The following is a 25,317-nucleotide window of genomic DNA, read 5'->3' on the forward strand; positions in this document are numbered from 1 at the left end:
ATTTATATGTTTATGTGTGCAATGTTTGACCGTATGTCTTATTTGCTCTTTTTATGAATTACTAGTATTTTTATTGTTATTAGATGATAAGATATAAATAGTACTTTATGCATGACTTGTTTTTTAAAAATTTTCAGATAAGACGGACGGTCAAAAGTTAGATATAGAAACCTACCAATAAACTTATTTTTGGGACGGTGGTTGTACTTCTGAAGGTGTACTTTACGCTTAGGTTTTGTTCGCCTTTGTTCAGCACCATGTTTAAGCTGAGATGTTTTGCAGCGAAGGGGAAAAGTCACATGATTAGGAAAAGGTATGAATTATCCCTCTGAACTATCGAGGTTGATTGTATTCCCCCTCCCCCAACTTAAATATCAGATATTTTACACCCTCAACTATGCAAACCGGATAAATAACCCCTCTGATTCATACTGGAGTGGTTTTGGCCCTACGTGGCAATTCAATCAACAGTTTTTTAGAAGTTGCCCACATGTCATACTCCCCCTCTCTTTCTTTCCTTAATCCCCATCCTCTATCTTCTTCCTTTCCTCACCTCCCTCTCTACCTCTCTTTCACCAAACCGAGCAGGGAGGACCGAGCTGACGACAATGCACAGCAACCGGCGGCAGGAGGGGCTCGAGCCCGTGTGGGCTTAGGCGCAAGCAGCGATAGAGGTAGCAAGTGACTCGCGTCTCACAGCCGACAAAAGGCACACGCGAGGGACGACAGACAACAGCTAGCAAAAGTTGGGGCGGCGGCGTTTCCAGCGAGGGGTCGGTGATGGGTGGTGCTTGGTAGTGCGACAAGCGGCGATGGCGCGTAGCTCGAGCGACATCGATGCCCGGGAGGCCAGCAGCAGGGCAAGCTCAGCTTGCCTCATTTGAGGAGGCATTGCCGCCGTAGGTGTTACCCCTCTCCACGTCGCCTTACTCCAGCCTTGCGTTTGGGGCGCCACCTTCACATCGAGCCCCGCCTTCCTCAGCCGGTCGCCGTCCCTATTCCCACCCTCAAGTCCGGCCGCCTCCCTCATGCCCCACCCACCTCCTTTAGCCGGCTGCTGCCACCATTCACATCCGCTAGAGAGCAATAGAGAGGGTGGGGGGAGGGGAGAGGATACTGGCGAGAGGGAGAGAGAAGAAAGGAAATGACAGGTGGGCCCTATAATTTATTATTATTATTATTATTATTATTATTATTTCTGACTATGGCAATTGACGCCACGTGTGCAAGCTCGTGGTCAAAATCGCCCAAAACAGTCCTAGAAGGGTAATTCGTCCGCTTTTGAAAGTTCAGAGGAGGGGGTAATTCGTACTTTTTCCTTATGATTAATTAATTACTACATTACTATTAAAAGTTGAAATTAGTTTTATTTGATATTTAAAGATACATTTATGTAATTTTAAAAAAGTATCGTTTAGCAGTCCAGGAAGCGTGCTCACTAGAAATAAGAAAATAGCTAACCCTGTCAACTTAAATACAGTAGAACACAACGTTAGACGAAGTATTTATAGTCACGGGTGGTATAACCCCATACAAGTGTTTTTAGGTAGAGTGTGGTCAGCATTCCGAGGTTTATTATCATTGTATGAGCAAATACTATAAGACCTTTAATTACTTGTCCTACATTGTCATATATGCTTATATGTATAATGAGGTAGATGAGAGAAGAGAAGAGAGATAAAGAGAGAGGAGAAGATACCTCTCATGCAAGAAACAAACTTATCCCTCCCGCACGGAAAACGGAGCGGTCTATTAGCGTATGATTAATTAAGTATTAGCTAATTTTTTAAAAAAAATAGATTAATTTGATTTTTTTAATCAACTTTCGTATATAAAATTTTTGCAAAAAACGCATCGTTTAATAGTTTGAAAAGCGTGCGCGTGAAAAACGAGGGAGATGGGTTGGGAACACGAGGATGCAAACACAGCCTAAACACAAACTTGAAGAGAAATAAGAGAAAAGGAAAGAGTAGATTGATCAAACAAATAAAATAAAATCATTAGAATCAATGCAAAAGTATCCATTGAAAAGGGAAGAGTAAATTTGAGCAAACAAATAAAATGAAACAAGAATTTTAAAACTGTTTTTTTCCCTGTTAACTGCCTCCATTAAAATTATTGTAATGCTAGTGTTGGACGTCTTATGAGTCTTCCTGATTTCTCATTTTCTATGTGGTGAAGTTGTTGAAAACATGTTAAATGACGCTACTTGACAAACATATTCTGGTGGGGGTGGTAGATCGCCAGGCACATTCCTTTGTTGTATCAATATTTGTTAAATCATTTAAGTAAGCAATTCGCTTTACCAAAATCAGAACATGACTCCATGGCCCAATGGATAAGGCGCTGGTCTACGGAACCAGAGATTCTGGGTTCGATCCCCAGTGGAGTCGCCCATGTAAGTTTCGATATTTACTTTTTACCTTTCTTTTTTTATAAAATTGGAAATTTTTGATAAACCAAAAGTTGATTATTCTCCCATTATAAATATAGATTATCTTTTACCATTTTTGTGTTTTACTTTTTACCTTTCTTTTTTTTTGTATAAAATTGGAAATTTTTGGATAAATCAAAAGTTGATTATTCTCCCATTATAAACAAAGATTATGTTTTACTTTTTTTGTGTAAAATAGGAAAATCAAAAGCTCATTATTCTCCAATTATAAACCTAGATTATATTTTACTTTTTTGTGTAAAATTGGAAACTTTTGGATAAATCAAAAGTTGATTATTCTCCAATTATAAACCTAGATTTATATTTTACTCTTTTTTTTTGTAAAATTGGAAACTTTTGGATAAATCAAAAGTTGATTATTCTCCAATTATAAACCTAGATTATTTGGTCATATTCTGCGCGCGGTGCGGTGGGGTGCTATACCGGCTGATGTAAGATGTCTACCGGTAAAAAGATAATTCCGTGCACACATATCTCTGAACAATTTTCTCCATCCTCTAAATTTTGCCTCATTTTTTGTGTCTTTGCATTTTGCTTCGAGCTCCTCTATGCCCATTCTAGTTCACCGTTAGATTTTTCTAAAAAGATTACATTGCCCTTTCTCATAGTTACGATCTACCAACTTCATAAATCTCAATGTGCAAAATTTTAATCTACGATAAAATCAAGTTGTGGAAAATTATTTGATGCAAAATTTTTAAAACAAAATTTAATTTTTGAACAATTTTTTTTATTAAATCCATACCTCGTTTCATTTGGAATTGAGAATCAAAATATTTATTTGATTTAAATTTTAGTGAAATTGTTGTATGAATTTCATCAAATTTGATTTGAAATTTATTTTTTAAAAAATCAAACTTCATCTTTCAAATGTGTGGTCAAATAATTTTATCCCCTTTGTTTTTAGAATGATTCTTTTTTTCACATGAGAATTGTGTTTTTATCACCAAGCTAACACAAAAGTATGAAGCGGCGTATCTAGGATTTTTATACGGGTAGTCCAACCTATATATATTTTTTAAAATACCCTAAATATAATGAAGTTAGAAGTATAATTTTATCGAATATGCATCATAAAATATGAATAAGGATTTTTTTTCCTTTTTCCAAAAAAATATTTTCACATATGTATATATGCATGGGGCTACGATTTTTTGGTGGCTACGAAACAACCCCTGGATTTGACTAGTATGAGAAAGGGGCAATTAGTCCCTTTTGAAATATAATTCCATCATTCTGCATGCATACTTCCGCATGCTGCCTTAGGCCCCTTTCTTTAATGTTTTAAAACATAGGAAATTCAAAGTATTGCAATTCCGATAGGAAAATTTTCTAGAAAAGCTTTGTTTCAATTGAATTATATATTTTCCTTTGAAATTTCAATGAAGATTTCGGAGAAAAGTTAGTAAGAGCTCTAACCTCTTATAATTTTTCCCTTGAGTCTATTTCTCCTATCTCAATCCTGTGTTTTTTATGTGGTCTATTCAAATAATCATTCCCATATTCTCCATGTTTTACAATCCTATGTTTTATATTTATATTTTTAATATAAAAGTTCTATGTTTTTTCTATTTGTCTTTTTTTTTCAGTACAGATCCCTTAGAATATGCATCATCACCTTTTTTTTTTTTTCTCTCAAGCCGGACGCCTGAGTCTAGGCATTTTCCAAAGGAAAAATGTTCACTTTTCGTACCGCGAAACTCAACCTACATAACCAGGTACAACACATTCGTTATCTTCTAAAAACAGTGCAAATAGTGCAAATAGTCCCAAAATATTAAGTATGGTTTTGGCTAACATGACGTTCACGTGACAGCCCAGTCACAATAAATTAAAAATAGACATGGGCCCACATGTAAGTGATAAGAGGGAAAATAAAAAAAATATAAGACCCACATGTCAGCTCCGAATTCTCCTCTCTCTCTTTCTTTTCTCTTCTTTCCCATCCACAACTAAAGTTCATGTGAGGGAGGCAGAGGTGGGCGAGGGTGAGGGAAGGGGAGGTGGCCGATGAGACGAAGGGTTACCTCATCGACGGCCGGTGGCGGCGAGGCGGGGAAAGGTAGTGGCACGGGTAGCTAGGGTGGAAGCCGCGGGCTGTGAGGGCTAGATCTACGCGATGAGAATGCAGTGGAGAGAGGAAGAAAAGTCCGCAGTGGCGTAGAAGGAGACGGGAGCATGCAAGGACGCAGGATCTCAAAACAGTAATGACGATAACACTCTAGCTGTGTCCGCGTCCTCCCCTCTCCCTATCCTCAGTCCTCTCCTCCCTCGGACAGTGAGCAATGACGGACATCGAGCTCCTCCTCCGACACATGCTCTAGTCGCTCACGGTAACAGTAGCGGCGGGAGGACCTCCACATTGCCCCCCAAGGACGTCCGCATCGACCAAACTCCTCCCTCTTTGTCCACATCTTCCTCCCCACCCCGTCGTCGCACTCGCACAATCTCATCCTCGGCCCCATGGCACGGTAGCAAGCCCCTGCCAGCCACTAGCGCCCTCCTAAGAGGCTCCTTCACGCCATCTCGAAGCGCGCCGTGGTCTCCATGTGGCGAAAGCTACCCATTACCATCCAGTTCCTGAGTTTCATGGTAGGGGTTCGTTTCTGGGAGCCCTGTTTAGCCGGGAGTTCCTGTTCTGCGCGTACGCGCTAGGAACGGAGGCGGCGCGCACTTTCCTGGTGTCCCTAATAGTGTCGTTCTTTTTTTTTAATGAAAATTCACCACCGTATGTTTCTTTCTTTTGTTTAGTTGACTGAAACAAACTTTCAACTCAGATTTATCCAGGATGTGGAAACTTTTCAACTAAGATTTGAACACTCTCAAGTCTAGATTTGAACACAGATCTAAAATTTTTCAAGTCAAGATTTGAATACTTTCAACTTAAATTTAAAAATTTTCAACTTAGATTTTGAAACTTTCAAATCTTGATTTAAAAATTTTCATGTCAGATTTGAAAACTTTCAACTCATATTTAAAAACATTCAACTCAAATTTGAAAATTTTCATCCAAAACTTAAAAACTTTCATCGCAAATCTTAAAAACTTTCAACTATTTAAGTCCAGATTTGAAAACTTTCAACTAAAATTTAAAAACTTTCATCTCAGATTAAAAAACGTTCAACTCAAATTTGAAAACTTTCATCTCAAAACTGAAAAACTTTCAACTCGAATTTAAAACTAGCAGAAATTAAAGATGAAAGATTCAATTTCTAAAATAAAAAAAACACGGAAAAAAATCGGCAAAAAAATATTTCAGGGCCTCCCCGCTCCCCACGGTGGAAAAAAGAAGGGAGAAAAAGGAAAAAAAAAGGAAGAGAAGAGCTACTTGAGGGCGTGGGCCGTGTGGGCTAGAAACACGCGCCAGATACGCTAATAGCGCGTACGCCTAATTAGCCATTAACAGCCACATCAGCTAAAACATGGCAAAATACTGCCTTAAAACCTCGATTACGTAGATGCTTTTTTTTTTGCGGTTTAAGGACGCGATTGAAATTCAACTCCAATACGAGAGACCTAAAGCGAACCTTTTCCTTTTCCAAATCCTATATATTTCTTTTGTCAGCCCATCAAGGAGCTTCTATCCGAATCCAAATTTAAGTTAACGGAGCCCAACCCAAGGCAGCTAGTTGGGCGGCCCAGGAGGAGATAAAACGTATTGCAGCATCGTCTCTCCGCAAAGCCGAGAGAACTCGCGGCGGAACAGAGGAGGAGAGAGAGCGAAAGTGCGAAACCCTAAAGGCCTAAACCCTATACTTGGAGGTCTCTCGGCGCGAGCGATCTGCTCTCCGATCTGAGATGGCGTCGGCGGTGTTGGAGATGCTCAAGAACCTGTGGGAGTCGCAGGTCACCGACGAGGAGAACCCCGCGTTCAACTATGTCCGTCCACCCTCTCCCCTCTCCCTGTCATAAACTTTTTTTTTTTACCTCTTCCTCGTTGTCGTCCAAGGCGTAATTGTTTGTGTGGGTAGCTGCTGCGTGGTAGTATTTGTTATTCGAGGCTGCGATTTTCTTTTAAAAAAGAAGGGAAGTAATTTTGCTGTTCTTGGAATTTGGTCGTGCGCGCGGGGGAGATCATCACGGGGTCAAAGCACTTGGAATTTACTACTTGTTTAGCCTTTAGATTGGGTAAATTATTAATTTTCTTGGATCGCTGGTGGTCAATGTGCGATTGATTAGGTGTAAAAGAGCAGTGGTTTCAATGATCCAATCTAGGCTCGATTTGCTCAATCCTTCTAATTGTACGACTAAGATTTCAGGGGATTTAGTTATTTCCACTAGTTTAGGGTTGGCACCTATTTAGAGGTGGCAGGTTCCGAATTGATCAACATACTTTTATCTGTCTTCGGCTCCACATCTACTGGGAGTCTGGAAGTTCAGTGCTAAATCGATAAGAAGCAAGTTGAAAGCAAATCTAATCTATTTTGAAACATTCAGCAAACACTATATAACTCTCTTTGTCACTATGAAATTTTCAGTTATTTTTGTAGCATCTACTAATGTAAAAAAAAAAAATGTTGTGCTTAAAACGGGTGCAATGTACGTAATCCTAGTTACCAAATCACCTGGGGGGGTAATCCACCCTGCGTGGTATCAAGATCCTTCTGTTGGCTGTTGTACGCTACCTTCCAATGCAGTTTTTGAGCCGGGCCAGTTGCCTGCAAGGTTACTATTTTTCTTATACATATATTTTGTCCTGTGGTTCACTTTGACGAATGATGGACATATGTTTTGAGTTTATTTTTTACCGCAATATAAAATTTTGCCATTTTTAAGCTGGGCTGCTTGCCTGTAAGATAGTTTTTTTTTTTCTTTTGATATTTTATCTCTGTGGTTCACTATTGACAAATGATGACCATGTGTTGCTCTACATGCCTTGCATTTTATTTTTCATTGCAGTATAAAATTTTGACAGAAACTGTCTTCTGTCTATGTATTTCTGAATGTTGGTTGTCAGTTGTAAAGTTTTTAAAAAGATACAATTGTTTGGTGATTTCTCTTGTATCCGTCTAACTAATTTAAATTGGAGCTAGAATAGACCAAACATGCGTGAGTGATGAGTCTGGATTCTGGAAGCAAAATCATCCAACTAAACAGGAGATTTTAGGGGGGGATCAAACATGAATATTTTTTTGTTACGTCAATCATGGTCCTTTTTTTTTTCCTGGTATTATTCGCAAGTGTTTTGTGGTGATTAATGCTTGCTGCTTTTGATTTCCAGAGGATACTAAAGGCTGTAGGTCTTTTTGCTGGATCCATCGCCGTGATGCATAACTTTGGTGAACTGATGAACATATAAGGCTGTTCTGGGTGGTTGAGCAGGGTTCCATCTTCCATGGCATCATTATAAGATGTCCGCCTTATCATCAGGCTTGTCGAATTTTTTGTTTACTTAGATTGTTTTTAGCTTTTTATGGTTCAAGCACTTGTTGACATTCACAACAGGAGTATTTTTCTGTTGGATAGTCAGTGTCAAATTTAGCTGCAATACCACTGAAATATAGTACTATCATGGAACTTTGGTAGACCTGTCCTATCAGAATTCATTCATCTACTTCTGAATATTGCTGTTCTGTTATTCTGAGTAATGATGCCTACTGAAATTAGGCCACGTTTATTGGTGATTGACAGCAGATCTGACGATTTTCAGATAAAGGGAGCTGGCCTCGTTTAAATCATGCATTTTTGCCCTTTCCTATGCAAGTCCAGCTGTTGGATGAGAACATAAGTAAGATCTGTTGGTTGTGTATAGATAATTGCATATTGGCCAGCATTCCTTTGACGTCACTGTTCCAATGGATCCCATCGGAATATGCTACAGTTTTCCGTATTGCATCGATTGAATCATGCGGCAAGAAAATGGCGAATGACTTTTTTTTTTCATTGTCTCTTTCAATGAGTAGTTGGCATATGACTTAAGATACTTCCTCCGTTTCACAATGTAAGACTTTCTAACAGTGCTTCCATTCATTTAAATGTTAATAAATCTACACATATGTATTGTGTTTAGATTCATTAACATCTATATGTATGTGGGTAATGCTAGAAAGTCTTACATTTTGAAACGGATGGAGTAACAGATAGCAGATTGAAGCAGGCAAGGCGCAAGGGAGCTCCAATTATGATCCCTTCTATGACACTAGTTATTTGTGGCGTAATTTCGGCACTTGATAATCGATGACGCGTCATGTTCATACTTCATCCCTGCTATACAAAAATCCAGTCCAGCAAACTTACACGCAAAAGCAAACTTATACAAACACAGTACTAAGGAATATACTGCATCATCTTTCAGAACAATGTTCCTACAAAATTTCATATATATTGTTTTGTCATAATGATGAATTGCAAAGCTAATCCGATAACTTAGACCACACAAAAGTTTTTCCCTGGATATTGTACATTAGCTTAGGATTATCTTCCATTCTTTCTAGTGCACTGTCTCAGTCAGGCATTATTGCTGGTCCAGCCTCATCACTCTTAAACACTTCAACTACAGGGAGGGGGTCCCTCAAGAAGACTTGACCCAATGCAAGTGGAATTCTAGGACTCGAATCACACGGCCGGGATTTAAATTTCGGCGTTGATCATTGACCGCTGGAAAACTTGACAAAAATGAAAACCGCGTCTCAACTTTCTTCAGAAGCTGACATAAGTTTGGGGACACATAGTCCTCGGTGAAATGGATGGTGATGGCCCAGCTTTGGTCAAGAACTATGCCAATTGTAACAGCATTTCATTACTTACCCCGTTCTATACTTCAACTTTCTCGTTTTCCGTCAGCACGCTTTCCAAACTACTAAACGGTGTATTTTTTGAAAAAAGTTTCTATATAAAAATTGTTTTAAAAAATCAAATAAATCCATTTTTAAAGTTTAGAGCAGTTAATCTTTAATTAATCATGTGCTAATAAGCTTTCTAGTTTTGCTGGAAATATTTGCAAGTTGCAAATTTACCATCTTCCATCAGCTTCGTTCCTCATCAGTAAAATATGAGAGAAGTTCATGCCATGTGCAGCTGACTGAATAGGATATACATATACTCTCCTTTCTTTTATTTTCTAGACTCTTAACTGGTGCAGAGTGTGCACAGAGGAAGAATAGAACTGCAACTTACAAAAGAACATGTCAACTCCAAGGAATATTCGCAGGCAGGGTGCTTCTGCTTAAAAGCTCATCAGCCATCAGCTCTTCAAGAGAGCTAGGGAGGAGAGAGAAAGAAGGAAAGGCTCCTCTTTTGAGAAGACGAGGTTTTAGCTCAGACTATTGCAGGAGGAAGAGGAAGGAGAGAGAAGCATGGCTGCCTTCTGTAAGACCAAAATCCTTCTCTTCTCCTCAGCTACAGTTGCATTTCTTTCCTCTTCATATTGACAATAGTTTACCTCTGTTTATTCGAAAAGGAAAAAAATGCACCTCCTGTGTGCTTCACATCTTCCTTTCCTGTCCCATGCTGTGGTTCCAATGCTCCTCTTGGCAGCATCTTTTTACATGAACCTCGATGTATGTTTATGAAATACTAGGTATCTGAATCTGTAGCTCTCATGGAGTAATTCATATATTTTCTTCAAGTTAGCACTGAAGCATTTCTACCTTATATATGTTCTTCAGTTCATATGATACTGATGGTAATGCATCTTTCTCGTGGAATGATAACTATCAAAGGAATTGGCTTCTTCACTTCTCTATTTCCTTGATCAAGAATGAAACTTCCAACTTTTCAGCGTACTTGAACAATTCAAGTCTAGTACTGTTAATTGAGTGTTGTCTTGACAGGGCTCATCTCTATCATTGTCCTTGTACTACTTTCTGGAGAATCCAATGCCAATCCAGCTGCCTCTCAGCAGAGTCAGCTGGATGTTAACCACAGGAAGCCACTTCAAACTTTCAGACCTTACAACATTGCCCACAGGGGTTCCAATGGTGAAATACCCGAAGAGACCACGGCTGCCTACCTGGTAAATAAGAATCTATTTCTCAGTACCTACTTTGTATCCAAATTTGAGTGACCACTTCCAAAATAAAATTACAATAAATTTGTATCCGCAAAAACAAAAGGTTAACGAAATGACAAGTGACAAGAAGTACAGGCATGGGCATATTTTAGTGACATGTGAAACTCGATTGCATTAACGTTGTTAACTAACAATATCCAAGACAAGCCATGATATAAATTTATTTAAAAATTCTATCTTGGAGATCATGTGCATAATATTATTTTGCTGAGAGATTCTCTGAAGATTGTTAATGCAAACTCAAAGATATGCATTGGTTGTATTGCAGAGGGCTATTGAAGAAGGTGCAGACTTCATAGAGTCTGACATACTTGCAACAAAGGACGGACATCTGATATGTTTCCACGATGTTATATTGGACGCAACAACTGATATCGCCAATCGTACAGAATTTGCCAACAGGAAGAGAACCTATGAAGTTGAGAGACAAAATGTGACCGGCTGGTTTGTTGGTATGAGGACACAGTTTTTCTTTGTTGCTATTTGCAGCATTTGTTTCTGTTATTTAATTTTGCGGGTAACTTTTGAACTTGTTTGCTCCCAGTGGATTTTACTCTTGAAGAACTCAAGTCACTGAGGGTGAAACAACGCTACAATTTCAGGGACCAACAGTACAATGGTATGAATTGATTTATCTTCCTGTCTTCAATTTATTGCATTCTTCTGCCTTAGGTAGTTGTGTATTCTGTTGCATGTAATGCTCAGTCTAATCTTTGTTATTTGTTCTATGTTTCACTTGTGCTTAAAATATAGTTGCCAATAATACTTTCACACTTGATCACAGGGAAGTACCAGATTATTACATTTGATGAGTACATCTTGATTGCGCTTTATGCCGATAGGGTTGTTGGGATATACCCAGAGCTCAAGAATCCCATTTTCATCAACGAGCACGTAAGTGACTTTATAGAAACTTGTACATTTTGTTGGTCCACTCAAAGAAGAGGTGCAAAATTGCAAATAAGACGAACATGCTTGTTGTTTGCTTGGAGACTTTGTCAGATTTAGGTACTTTGATATTTTTTCTGTGGCTACTGTTTGTTTTATTATCATAGATTTCTAGTATGTCATGTTTTGTTTGGTTTGCTGTCACAGTTGTGTGTACCATGCTCCGATAGTAACTTGTCCCACATATCATATTCTTATATATTATAAAGGAAAACAATCTCCCCATCTACGAAATATGACCAAAAACTACTTCTCGCACCTATATCATGAAAAGAACCGACTCGAGTCACTCTAGGAGCCTGGTCCATTTGGAAAGAGCGCAATGACCGAGTGTGCAACCAACGACAGCAGAACTGGGTCGACGTTGCGAAGACAATGGCGGAAGAAGCAGCTCTTTGGCAGTTTGCGAAGGCTGTGGTTCTGCAGCTACTTATGTAGCCGGCGATAGTCCTAGATCGCCATTTGTCGCAAGAATAGAAATAGCGCAACCAGTCCCTTCACTTCCCTTCCTTTCTTCTGTTTTCTATTTTCCATTCAGCTGTAAATGGTAAATTTTACTTCTCTTACTACAAAGATACACAAGTCTTTTACGTATCCCCCCCCCCCCCCCCCCCCCAAAAAAAAAAAAACGGCTCGACATGTTATTTTCTGGAATTTGCACCTCCATGGTTCCTGCTTGTTTCACAAACCCCTTGCTGCAATGACGATTGAGGCCTTGAGGGATGCTTTGAAGATTGACCTGTAAATATTTACGCATTCTTGAATAATCTCATTTGCAGGTCAAATGGTCAGACGGGAAGAAGTTTGAGGACAAGTTTGTCCAGACACTGCTGAAATATGGTTACAAAGGCGAATACATGTCTGAAGATTGGCTTAAACAGCCATTGTTCATTCAATCCTTCGCACCATCGTCACTCATTTACATGTCAAATATGACAAACTCTCCAAAAATATTCCTAATCGACGATACCACAGTTAGAACTCAAGACACTAATCAGGTATTCTCAGTACATTTTCCTCTTTCCTCTCATGTAAAGTTTAATTATCGATGCCCCTCTAAAAATCAATTTTCATTATGCAGTCATACTACGAGATAACTTCGGACGCTTACCTTGCGTTCATAAGGAAGTACATAGTTGGCATTGGACCATGGAAAGATACAATTGTTCCTCCCATAAATAATTACCTAGGTCCCCCAACCGATCTTGTCGCGCGAGCACACGCTCTGAATCTTCAGGTTAGTGATCTTTCATGAGAACACTACACTTTTTTTTTCTCTGATTGCACAATTACTGAAACATTTCATCAGATGATCTTAGATGACAATACAATCATAAACCATGACTCATTTGATATGATTTGCAGGTGCATCCATACACTTTCAGAAACGAGAACATGTTCTTGCACTTCGACTTCCACCAAGACCCTTATCTTGAGTACGAGTATTGGCTCGGTGAGATTGGCGTCGACGGGCTTTTCACTGATTTCACTGGTACCTTGCACAGGTTCCAGGAATGCACAACTCCGTATCCAAAGAATGAAAAGAATGCAGAGGCACTCTTGCAGAAAATTTACTACATGCTGAAGGATAGCGGATACTAAGCTTGCATGACAACTCACTGTACTGTTACTTTTCAGATTTGTTTCATTATTGTCACCACTGAAAAAGGCACCACCCTTGCAGTTTCTACAATTGTTAAAATAAAGCAGCTTGTAGAATAAAAGTAAATTGAAATGTGTTTTCACAATATCATGTCTGTAAACCTTATTCCTAACTCCAGAAAGGGGCAAGATAGCTAAAACCGAAAATACTTGAATTCGGTCGCCCGGCGCGGGGGGAGCAGGATCGGGCGCTCCCCCCACGTGCGCACCTGTGGGCCCACCCACTTCTCTCTCCATTTTTTCACAAAAGATGTTTCACCTAGTGTATTTACAATGTTTCACTATTTATAGATCTAATGTTGCAGTGAATTAAAATACTCTTTTGCAACAAAAAAACCCATATATTTTGGAAACTCTCTATTAAGGGAATTTGGTTTATTTTTTGTTCCACCAAAAATGTTTCACCTAGTATACTCACAATGTTTCACTATGTATAGATCTAATGTTGCAGCGAACGAAACATTCCATTGCAACAAAAAAACCCACATATTTTGGGAACCCCCTATTAAGGGAGTTTGGTTTATTTTTTGTTCCACCGAAAAATGTTTCACCTAGTGTATTCACAATGTTTCACTATGTATAGATCTAATGTTGCAGTGGACTGAAACATTCTTTCGCTATTTGCTGAAACATTTTTTATATAAGGTGAAACAACACCCGATTTAAACGAGTGAAACATTTTCGATCTAATTAGTGAAACAATCCCGATATACCTGGTGGAACATCGTGCAACATTTAATAAATAATTCAATAATAAGCTAAATTTTTTTCATCGGAATATATCCATGTGTGGTCTTGTTTTGAAGATTTAATTGCAACGAATTTAATGGTGAAATCAGATCATGATTTGGATAAGTAATTTAAGAGAAAAATCAGTTTAAAGTAATTTTGCACGTAAATCGGGCGTTGACGTCATGCTGACGTCAGCGCCCGATTTTACCCCCTCCCGATTGGGCGCCCGACCGGGAGTCGTCTCCATCTAAAACATATGAAAGGACCGGGGAAATTGTGGCATTTTAAGAGGAAGTGTCACACCCTAAAAATTTCAAATATATAAATTGTTGTTTAATTGGAATTATTAGAATTGATTTTAAAAGCCTAGAAGAGAAGATCTAATTTTAAATAATAAATTCCAATATAAAATGGGGCTAGATAAAATTTTATTAAATACTTTGCTTAATTCTATAATTCCTAGATTTTTCTGGGATTTATTTGAGCTAAGGAAGTATTTTTAATAAATGGAATTGCATTTCATGAATAATTTAAATGAAAAAAGGTTTTTAAAAGTCTCTTTTGGCTTTGGGCCGAAAGTCGGCCCAAAACCTTCTCTCTCTCCTCCTCGGCCCAAGTCGGCCCAGCCCGCAGCCGCAGCCGTCGCTCGCGCGCGCGTCCGCCCGCTGACAGGTGGGGCCCGCCTGTCAGACTCGTCGTCTTCCTCGCGCCGCCGCCGCCCGAAACCCTAGCGCCGCGCCGCCGCCGTCTCTTTCCAAATCCGGCCGATCCTTTCCGTTTCCGGTGAAATCAATAGAGGGGAAATGATCTTCTCGATCTTCTCTACCTTTTCCCTTTTGGAACTTCGGCTAAAATCGTTTGGAAAGCGGAGGATTCGATCTCGAATCGGATCGGTCTCTCTCCTCCGAACCCTAGACTTTCCTTCTCGTCGCCGGCCGCCGTGGGCCTTCGCCGCCGTGTTCTTGCCCCTATAAAAGGATCCCCGGTGTCTCCGCTACCCGTCGCCACCCTCGCCTTCGCCTCTCGTCGTCCGTAGAGCCCTAGCGCCGTGAGTCCTCGCGCCGCCGTCGTCGCCGCCGCTCCAGCCGTGCGCCGCCGTCGCTCCAGTCATCGCCGTCGCTCGGGAAGGCCGCCGTCGTGATCGCCGTCGCGTCACCGTCCTTGTCCGCCCCTTCGCCGTCGCTGTCGACCGCCGGAACATCGTCGCCGTCGTCAAGCCGGAGGTCGCCGCCGTTTCTTCCTCGTCGCCGACGCCGTCCGGTCATCGTCCGCCGTTGCTTTGGTCGTCGGTGAGTTCGCCGTGCCGTCCGCTACCCGTAGGTGCTCTCCGTTCGCGCCGCCACGCCGTCGTTCGCCGGCGAGCTCGCGCGGTTCGGTCGCCGCCGGAGATGACGTCATCGCCGACGTCATCGATGCCGTCCGCCGTGGTCCGGCCGTGGACCGGTCGATCTCGGCCGTTCGTTTTGGATGGATCGATCTCGGCCGTCCAATCTTGTGAACCGTCGCCGTGCACCCGGTCCACCGCTAACCCTAGCCGCTGACGCAATAAATCCTCTTTTCCTTTTCAAAAATAATTCATTATTGCGTCATAATTCAATTAAAATCCATATAAGTGTTTTAATCCGATTTAATCTTTAAAAATTCATAACTAATTCATCTTAGCTCGGATTTAGTTGGTTCAAGTCTCTAAATTTTTCTAAAATTGAGATCTACATGTTAAAAATATCCACATGTACTGTTCATGCTTGTTTATGTGCTGTTTTGGTGTTTTGCTCTTTTCTGTTTAGATTCCGACGTTTCTGGAGAGTCCGTTTTCGCAGGAGAAGAATTTGAAGAGTTCCAAGGCCAGCAAGGCAAGTCACACAGATCCCAAATAACCCTTTGAACATGTTGATCCCGTTTAAAGCTATTGTTTCTATTCAACTATTGCATTTATTTTCGAATGTCATTGGGTGAAATTAACCTATTGTTTGTTATAGCCCTTCTGTTCTTGATTACTTTATTCCTTGATACCTTGGGTTCTTATAAATTGACTAGTTGAGCTTTATATATTGGTTCAGCTAGATATTAGATGTGATTGCTTAGCCATGCTTAGAAACATTAGCACACTATTGGGATAACTTATGACTCCCTATTATTTAATGATGGCTTAATGATAACTCATGATGGTTAATCATGATTGGTTAATTAATTAATTTGCCAACTAAAACCTGTTAATGGTGGGTTGTGAGCACATGGTTTTGATGGTCGTGCTCATGACAATTAAGGACCGGTTCACGAGTTTCGGTTGTGAAACATTAACCGTGCCAACCACAAGCCAGCGTGGGCAACGGCTTTACCTTTTGTATAGCATAGTTCATTGCGGGGCACCAGACTGAGAAGTGGCGGAGATAAGCCCACGGGGGTCGCTGGGGAGTCCATGCCTTGTTTATAAGGGGGTGATTATGATCCAGGAACGGTGCGCTGTGGTGGATTGTGTTGTGCGAGGGGTACTGTCACAGCTCCTTTCTGAGGTACCGTGGTGGTATCAAGGCGCATGGTGACATGTCGTGGGGCTGTGTCTTGTGGGTACAGTGGTACACCTCTGGTCAGAGTAAAACTATTCGAATAGCCGTGCCCGCGGTTATGGGCGGGTTTAACAATGTCTTTCGTGATTAGTCTCATACCTCTCATCATAATAAAAGATACTATGACTGGTAATAATTTGATTAGCTCCTGGTTTGGAATGGTATATTCCTGGTTTGGAGATAGAACTGTGCAGCCGGGATTGGTTGTTCAGAATGGTTGGGCCTATGCAACAGGGTATGTTGTATAGCGTTGGAATAATATTGTTTAATTATTACTCAACTGTTTTACTAAATTCTGAAATGTTTATTAAATGCTGTTTATGCAAATGAAACCCTATTATGCCATCCTTTGTTATCCTGTGCACTTGCATATTTGCTGCGTGGCTTGCTGAGTATGTCATATACTCACCTTGCAATCATTCATCAGAGGAGGAGTTCTATAGTGATGCTGATGGTGTGGAGGATTAGGTGTAGCCCTGGTCAAGCTGCCTGTGGAGTGGAATCGTCTGCGCCGTTTATCTTATTTTCCGCTGCTTAGATCTTTATTGATTGAGAGGAACTATCTACCTCTGTAATGACATTTTATTCGCTTATTAATTAGAGTAATAATTGTACTCTATTATCAATTTGTTATTGTGTGCCTCGGCTGATTCCTGGACGAGGGTTCGTGCACATGTAAGCGTTTGGAATTTTGGATAGAAATTCCGGGCGTGACAGGAAGGAAGGATCACTAAAAGTGTATATTTTGCACAAGAAATGAATTCATTGATTTGATCGGCATAAGCAATGATTTTATTCATGGGGAGTGGCTAATACACACATGCACACATGGGGCTAAGTTGCATGCGCAACACACTAAATGCCAGTTTTCCTTTCATCAAGACCATTAATGACTTTCTATAATAAAATAATAAAAATAATTGGTTTGAAAGTTTTAAATGTTCAGTTGAAAGATTCAAAACTTCAAAACATGTGTTGAAAATTTAGAAATTTGAGTTGAAAGCATCAAAATTTGGGTACAACTTTTCAATTTTCAGTACAAAGTTTTAAATTTTGAGTTGAAAAGTTTTAAAGTTCTAGTTGAGAGTTTCAATTTTTGAGATGAAAGTCAAATTTGCAGTAGATTTTTAAAAATTTGAGTCGAACTTTCTGAGTCTCTATTACAAAATTTTACTCAAGTATTCAGAAACTTTTCATAAAACTACCAACTTTCTTTTGAAGAACATCAAATCTATTAAAGATAATGAAAAGGCAAATTCATAACTTAATTGATTAGTCTATCCACTCTAAGCAGAATTACTATTTAGCACAACTGCGTTCCCAACGCATACATTTTCTTATAAAATTCCCATATAGAAGTTCTCACGTGAAAGTTTTTCGATGAAAGTTCTCAAATAAAAATTTTCCAAATAAAAGTTTTTCAGATGAAAATTTCTAGAAAAAAAAATGCAGTGGAAATGTAGCTGTGGAAATAGCAATCCCCAACTCTTAGTAGCCATGATAGCCCAGACTCATGGACGTGCTCTAGGCATATGATTGCCTAGTGCATATGGGACTGCTTGTGGCTGATGAGGCAATTTACACTACACTGGCGTGGCGAGTTCCTTGTCTCACCACGTCGGTGCAGCAGCGATACCTTAGCTAAGGGTGTGCCCCCATGAGGCTCCTCAGCTCCTATGCAAGGCACGAAGCCTTGTTAGGATGTGTTAGAGATTAGTCCACCGAGACAAGCTACGGTTGCTCGTGCATTGGGAGGTTGTGCCCCCTGCTGTCCTGCATGTGACCAGAAATTAAAGCGTGAGGGAATGGAGAAGAACAGTGGTCTATGTGAGGAGAGGTTCTGAGGACTATGCCACCGCCACCACCGGTGACGACCACCACCACAACAGGAAAGATAGACTAGACTTGGAGGTGGAAGAGATGGGCTTGTCGCCGCTAGACCACCTAAGGTGGTCGACGAGCTCGTGGATATGCTTGGACTACATGGAGACAAGTCGCTTCTTGCCACCAACCTTAGCCGTTCTTCTGCTTGAAATTGAAGATGATGGCCGACAACACCAGATCAACAGCTAGCATCGCTAGATCAAGACGCCGTTGGCGAATCGATAGCTGGCATCACCATGTTGCCGTCAATCCCGCCAGCCAGATTTGCAATGCCCATCGTCCTCTCTCTCCCTACCAACATCGCCACTCTGAGTGAGGAGGATGCCACAACTCCTGCGGTTCCACCTGTGTCTTTAGGCAATGAGGGGGACAGGGTGGTGGCTACAAAGGAGGAAGCGACGGTCGCGGCGATGAGCTCTTTAGTTTGTGGAAATGATACCTATACTAAATTTTCTTGAGTAAATTTCAGAAAACCCAATGTATTATGATCAAAGTTATAAAAAACCATAGGTATTATTATGACTTGTGACACATAACCCCAAGTATTATGGTTTTAAAGTTTTGTAAAACCTCCATTCTTGTGCATGTTGAGCACGATTTTACTTAAAATTTTTAATTATTAAGTTCTTAACTAAGGTTGATAGTTCAACTTTTTGATACTTTGAAAAAAAATGTTTCAAATATGCTGAAGTTAATCAATATTTCAATAAAGGTAGGGTTTTATGAAACATATAGGCTACAAAGCCTGTGGTCATGTGCCACATGTCATAATACGTGTGGTTTTATGCAACTTTGACTATAAACACATTAAGGTTCTCTGAAATTTACTCATTTTTTTAACAAACACTTTACAAACAATTATGTGTCACATTATGATTAAATCTTGATCTTTATAACTTCAATTGATTCGATCAACGTTGAGATTTTTGTAAGTAAGAAGTTTATATGGAATTTTAGTATGTGTTCCTCATCTTGACATTGAGTTTGAATCGTGTCTTTAAACCGCAATACCAGATATAATGTGTCTCTCAACTTGTAATACCCAAGTACCAGAGGTCCCAAGGTAGTATTGTGCTTAGTTTTCGGTTGACGTGGCGTGTTTACTATGGTCAACCCGAATGAATTAGTGTGGGACCCATGTGGGCCCCATATGATAGGTCCCTCTTTTCCCCATATCTCTCCAGATCTCCGGAGAGGTGGCTGATAGGGAGGAGCGGTGAGCGAGGTGTTGCCTTGCACGTGTGCTTTGGCGCTGGCGGTGTTGAGCAACCCTCCTGTCGCCACTCCCCTTGTCTCCCTCACTGCCGTCGTTGAGCCACTGCAGCATCGGGGGTGTGAAGTCATTGGGAAGGCTGACATACATGGGCAGGAGGCATATGTATTCGAGGAAAAGGCGGTGGCGCGGTGGGCGCGAGGAGCAGCTTCCGGATGCGTGGGATGGACACGTGCAACTAGGAGGCAATGACATCAGCCTCAAGGCGTAGTGCTAACGTGGCGTGCAGGGTGAGGAGGGCATGGAGGACGTAGTGAACGGGGTGGAGGAATAGGTGATACGTATGTAGGTGGTGCAGAAGGAAGTAGCCGACATCGAGGGAAGCGAGGTGGGAGAACAGCATGGACACAACCTCGCCTCCACTGCTGGCGAGTGCGGTGAGGGTGGCCTTGTAGAAGAGGAGGGAGTGGAGGGTGATAAAGCGGCACACCCACTTATGCACCTCCCTGATGCCATTGAAGGCGTGGTCCCGCACACGTTGCTACTTTTCTATGGGAGGGAGGTGGACTTGGATGCATATATCGCTGTTGTGGCCGCTGCTTGCTAAGGTGGGAGCGGCGGTCGGAGCAATGATGCTGTAGAGCATCTGTGGTTTGGGGGAGGTTTTCGGGTGTGGTGGTGTTGATCGGTGGCAGAGAAAGGGCGTGATGGAGAAAGATAGGGCCCTGATAGGTGATCTTTATATGGGTCCCACACTTACTCGGTCGGGTTGATCACAGTTAGCTCGCCACGTTAGCCGAAACCAAATACAATACTACCTTGGGATATCGGATACTCCATTATTAGGGACACGTTATATCTTAACGTAATTCAAACTCGATGTCAAGAGAAGGAACCTAAACAAAACTTGTTCCAAGAAATTTTTAGCAACCCTGTACTAGCCTTCCTCAAAACGGGACTGGGCCAACAATCGTGGCATTCCACATCGGTTTTGGCCCGTCCTGAATTCCTTGATCATCGCAAACAAACGGGCTCACGGTCCACGGCTCAGTTGGGAGCCCTCGCAGCCACGCGTGGCGCTCAGCTCAGGTCCCTCCAATTCTCCAATTCTCCAAATCCATCGGCCTCGGCGCTCTCCGCTCTCGCCGTCGGCCCTCGGCCGTCGCCAACCCCCACGCCGCCCTTCCCGATTGTCCTCCGCCTCTCTCCTCCTCCTCCTCGCATCGCCGCCTGTTGAGGAAGGCGAAGCTATCGGCGTGGGGGGTGGGATTTGGATGAGCGAGCCAGGAACTTCGACCACCTGGTGGCTCTCTCTCTGCGGGCGGCGGCGAGACGCCTACTGCCATGTCGGCGTCGTCGCTGGCGTCTTCCTCCTACCGCCGCAGGATCGTCCAGTCCAGGGACGCGGTTTCCAGCCCGGCGTACTGGTCCCGCCTCCCCGGCCGCGCGAGGCCGCCCGCGCACACCAGGATCGGCGCCGGCGTGCTGCCCGCCGCCACCTCAGGTACATATATATGTATCCGCGGAGAAGGCTTTCGTTTCCATCGAAAACAAATCCGTGTTTGAGCGACGCATTTTGCGTCTGTGGCGACTAATTTGGTTGTTCTGCTTATGGCTGTGTCTAGTTCGTTTGCTGCACTCAAGCTGTTTGCTGAAATGCTTGCTTGGAGTCATGCTCATGACTTATGTTTCTGTGTCAAGCCATCGTGATACTTTCTTGACGCACATTCCTTTTGTACCAAACCTGGCAAACTCATGCCGTTAGTTTTTATAAAGCATGCTAAAGTTGCTGTTGATGCTCACGAAACATTTAGTTTCAGTCTTGTGCTAATGCATAAATCCTTTTCACTGGAAAACCTTTGAGGTGTAGCTAAATGCAGCTTTCCATTTTTGTCAACAGAACAATTGGTAATTGGCATCACTTCCTTAACATAACGTTGTCTGATCAGTGTAGCTTTTGCATTTTCTTTCTGTGGAACATGTGAATATGAAGTAGTAAAGGGGAAAAGATGTCATAAAAAGAAGTGAGAATTTGTTGCTGGTAGAAAATTTTGCTAGTAGCCAAATTTAAACTTCTAATGGTAATGCGTATGTGGAGCTGTATTGTATAAGTGATGACACTTTCCAGTGTCTCATTTTACTGATCTCCTGTTGGAAAAGCAAGGTATATTGCATAAATGACTGATTTGACTTGTTCTGTTTTATTCCACATCTTCTATGCAGATTTTACTTTACTTGACTTCTGTTCTCATGCCGCAATTACTAGCTTAATTGGAATAGCCTACTGTAGTTTTGCCTCTTAGGGTGGCATCAATTTCTGGTTCCCTTGATTTGGTTTTTCCTTTTCAGTTCATGGAGTTGAGAGCAGCATCATCACTGTCCTAGCTATGCAGCGATGGGAAACCTTGAGTCAAATGGCATACAAATCTGGGAAGCTTGACAAGGCACATGGAAAGCTGGCCTTGAGGATGCTGGACTCTATCGTTCAACAATCAGGTTTGGACCGAATTACCCATATTTATTGCATGGCTGTCCACATCCTTGTCCAAGCTCAAATGCCATCACAAGCGATGTCAGTGTTGAGGCACCTTGCCCTGACAGGCTTTTCCTGTAGTGCCATATTTAGCTCCCTTTTGCGGACCATTTCACGTTGTGATCCCACCAACCTCTTTTCTGTTGATCTTCTTGTCAATGCTTATGTGAAGGAAGGAAAAGTACTTGATGCGGCTGCAGCAATTTTCTTTATGGATGAATGTGGATTTAAGGCTTCATTATTTTCGTGCAATAACATCCTTAATGCTCTCGTGGGAATAAACAAGTCAGAATATGTTTGGTTGTTTTTGAAAGAAAGTCTGGACCGGAAGTTCCCTCTAGATGTTACCACTTGCAACATTGTGCTGAATTCTTTGTGCACTCAGGGAAAACTTAGTAAGGCTGAAAGTATGCTACAAAAGATGAAGAATTGTCGCTTACCTAATGCTGTTACTTATAATACTATACTTAACTGGTATGTTAAGAAGGGAAGGTGTAAGTCTGCCCTGCGTATTCTAGATGATATGGAGAAGAATGGCATAGAGGCAGATCTGTATACTTATAACATCATGATAGATAAATTATGTAAACTAAAGAGGAGTGCACGTGCATACCTTTTGATAAAAAGAATGAGGGAAGTTAACTTAACACCTGATGAATGTTCTTATAATACTTTGATCCATGGATTTTTTGGTGAAGGTAAGATAAATCTTGCTATCTATATCTTCAATCAAATGCTGAGACAAAGTTTGAAACCAAGTGTAGCTACTTACACAGCATTGATTGATGGGTACTGCCGAAATGGGAGAACAGATGAAGCCCGCAGAGTTCTTTATGAAATGCAGATCACTGGTGTGAGACCAAGTGAGCTTACTTATAGTGCGTTGTTGAATGGTTACTGCAAACATTCCAAGCTGGGACCTGCATTAGATCTTATCAAATATCTGAGATCGAGAAGCATATCCATCAATAGAACTATGTATACTATTCTCATTGATGGTTTCTGTCAACTAGGGGAGGTTTCTAAGGCTAAACAAATTTTAAAGTGCATGCTTGCGGATGGAATTGATCCAGATGTTATTACTTATTCAGCATTGATCAATGGTATGTGCAAGATGGGTATGATACATGAGACAAAAGAGATTTTATCAAGGATGCAAAAAAGTGGAGTTCTGCCTAATAATGTACTATATACAACTCTAGTTTTTTATTTTTGCAAGGCTGGGCATGCCAAAGAAGCACTAAAGTATTTTGTGGATATTTATCGAAGTGGTCTAGTTGCCAACTCAGTCATTCATAATGCATTACTATGTTCTTTTTATAGAGAGGGAATGATTGCAGAGGCTGAGCAATTCAAACAATACATGTCTAGGATGAAGATATCATTTGATGTTGCTTCCTTTAACTGCATAATAGACAGTTACTGCCAGAGAGGTAATGTACTTGAGGCATTTTCAGTTTATGATAATATGGTTAGACATGGATGGCCTCCAGATATTTGCACTTATGGGAGTTTGCTCAGAGGATTATGTCAGGGAGGCCACTTGGTACAAGCAAAAGAGTTTATGTTCTATCTTCTTGAGAAAGCTTGTGCAATTGATGAGAAAACCTTGAATACACTACTTGTAGGGATCTGCAAACATGGAACCCTAGATGAAGCTCTGGATTTATGTGAGAAAATGGTCACAAGGAACATTTTACCTGATACTTATACCTACACCATTCTTCTGGATGGGTTTTGCAAAAGAGGTAAGATTGTGCCTGCACTCATCTTGTTGCAGATGATGTTAGAGAAAGGACTGGTTCCTGATACCATTGCATATACCTGTTTGTTGAATGGCCTAGTAAATGAAGGTCAAGTGAAGGCTGCTTCTTACATGTTCCAGGAGATTATATGCAAGGAAGGCTTGTATGCAGATTGTATTGCGTACAATTCAATGATGAATGGATATCTAAAGGGAGGACAGATAAATGAAATAGAAAGACTGATGCGTAACATGCATGAGAATGAGGTATATCCAAGCTCTGCTAGCTATAACATCCTAATGCATGGGTACATCAAGAAGGGACAATTGTCAAGAACTTTATATCTATACAGGGATATGGTGAAAGAAGGGATCAAACCAGATAATGTGACATACCGCTTACTCATCTTTGGACTTTGTGAGTACGGATTGATTGAGATTGCAGTTAAATTCTTGGAGAAGATGGTCTTAGAAGGAGTTTTTCCTGATAATTTAGCTTTTGATATACTCATAAAGGCTTTCAGTGAGAAATCTAAGATGTCTAATGCTTTACAACTTTTCAGCTATATGAAGTGGTTACATATGTCACCCAGTAGTAAAACATATGTTGCCATGGTAAATGGATTAATCAGAAAAAATTGGTTGCAACAGAGTTATGAAATTTTACATGACATGGTAGAAAGCGGGCTTCAACCAAAGCATACACATTATATTGCATTGATCAATGCAAAATGCAGGGTTGGAGACATTGATGGAGCATTTGAGCTAAAAGAGGACATGAAAGCTCTTGGTGTTGTGCCATCTGAAGTTGCTGAAAGTTCAATTGTTAGAGGCCTTTGTAAATGTGGAAAGGTTGAAGAGGCCATCATAGTTTTCAGTAGCATAATGCGTGCAGGCATGGTGCCAACTATTGCTACATTTACTACCCTAATGCATGGTCTTTGTAAAGAATTCAAGATTGATGATGCTTTCCACTTAAAGCAGTTGATGGAGTCATGTGGGCTGAAGGTTGATGTTGTCACTTATAATGTATTAATTACTGGTTTATGCAACAAGAAGTGTATTTGTGATGCATTAGATCTTTATGAAGAGATGAAATCGAAGGGACTTCTGCCGAACATTACAACGTACATCACACTGACTGGAGCTATGTATGCAACAGGGACAATGCAGGATGGGGAGAAACTTCTGAAGGATATAGAAGATAGGGGCATTGTTCCTTCATATAAGCATCCTGAAAGTCTTGAATGGAGGATGGAAAATGCAATAAAAAGGTTAAACACAATAAGGAATTGCAGAAAAGGAATATCTTTCAAGAATGAAGTTGAGCTATTGCCGGTAGATCATGAAGCTGCTAATTGAATATATTTTCATAATAAATTTGTCTTTGATTGAAACTGTTACGTAGTATTATTTTTTTCTACAAACTTAGTCAAACTTAAAGAAGTTTAACTTTGATCAAATTCAAAACATCTTATAACCTGAAACGGAGGTAGTAGTTTATTTTCTGGATTCTGTAACTAAACTTTTTAGAATCAATGGCTGAGATGAAAAACTGAACTTTTTTT

The 25,317-nt window shown here is 40.9% G+C and overlaps 2 protein-coding genes and 1 non-coding gene across 3 annotated transcripts; all 3 read left to right on the forward strand.

Annotated features, from left to right (window-relative positions):
* Window positions 1-2,320: 2,320 nt before the first annotated feature.
* On the forward strand, window positions 2,321-2,393 carry TRNAR-ACG (transfer RNA arginine (anticodon ACG)). The gene has a single exon. It is a non-coding gene; the product is annotated as a tRNA-Arg (tRNA).
* A 7,184-nt stretch (window positions 2,394-9,577) lies between these two features.
* LOC127765562 (glycerophosphodiester phosphodiesterase GDPD6-like) lies at window positions 9,578-13,291 on the forward strand. The gene is made up of 8 exons (XM_052290481.1): window positions 9,578-9,763; window positions 10,228-10,409; window positions 10,735-10,918; window positions 11,011-11,085; window positions 11,251-11,360; window positions 12,194-12,412; window positions 12,496-12,651; window positions 12,780-13,291. The coding sequence occupies exons 1-8, from the start codon at window positions 9,751-9,753 to the stop codon at window positions 13,014-13,016; spliced, it is 1,176 nt and encodes a 391-aa protein (XP_052146441.1). The 5' UTR covers window positions 9,578-9,750; the 3' UTR covers window positions 13,017-13,291.
* A 7,240-nt stretch (window positions 13,292-20,531) lies between these two features.
* Window positions 20,532-25,149, forward strand: LOC127767614 (pentatricopeptide repeat-containing protein At5g55840). The gene is made up of 2 exons (XM_052293004.1): window positions 20,532-20,976; window positions 21,822-25,149. The coding sequence occupies exons 1-2, from the start codon at window positions 20,817-20,819 to the stop codon at window positions 25,109-25,111; spliced, it is 3,450 nt and encodes a 1,149-aa protein (XP_052148964.1). The 5' UTR covers window positions 20,532-20,816; the 3' UTR covers window positions 25,112-25,149.
* The last annotated feature ends 168 nt before the right edge of the window (window positions 25,150-25,317 follow it).

Source organism: Oryza glaberrima, chromosome 3, assembly GCF_000147395.1.
Source record: "Oryza glaberrima chromosome 3, OglaRS2, whole genome shotgun sequence".
Taxonomy (NCBI): domain Eukaryota; kingdom Viridiplantae; phylum Streptophyta; class Magnoliopsida; order Poales; family Poaceae; genus Oryza; species Oryza glaberrima.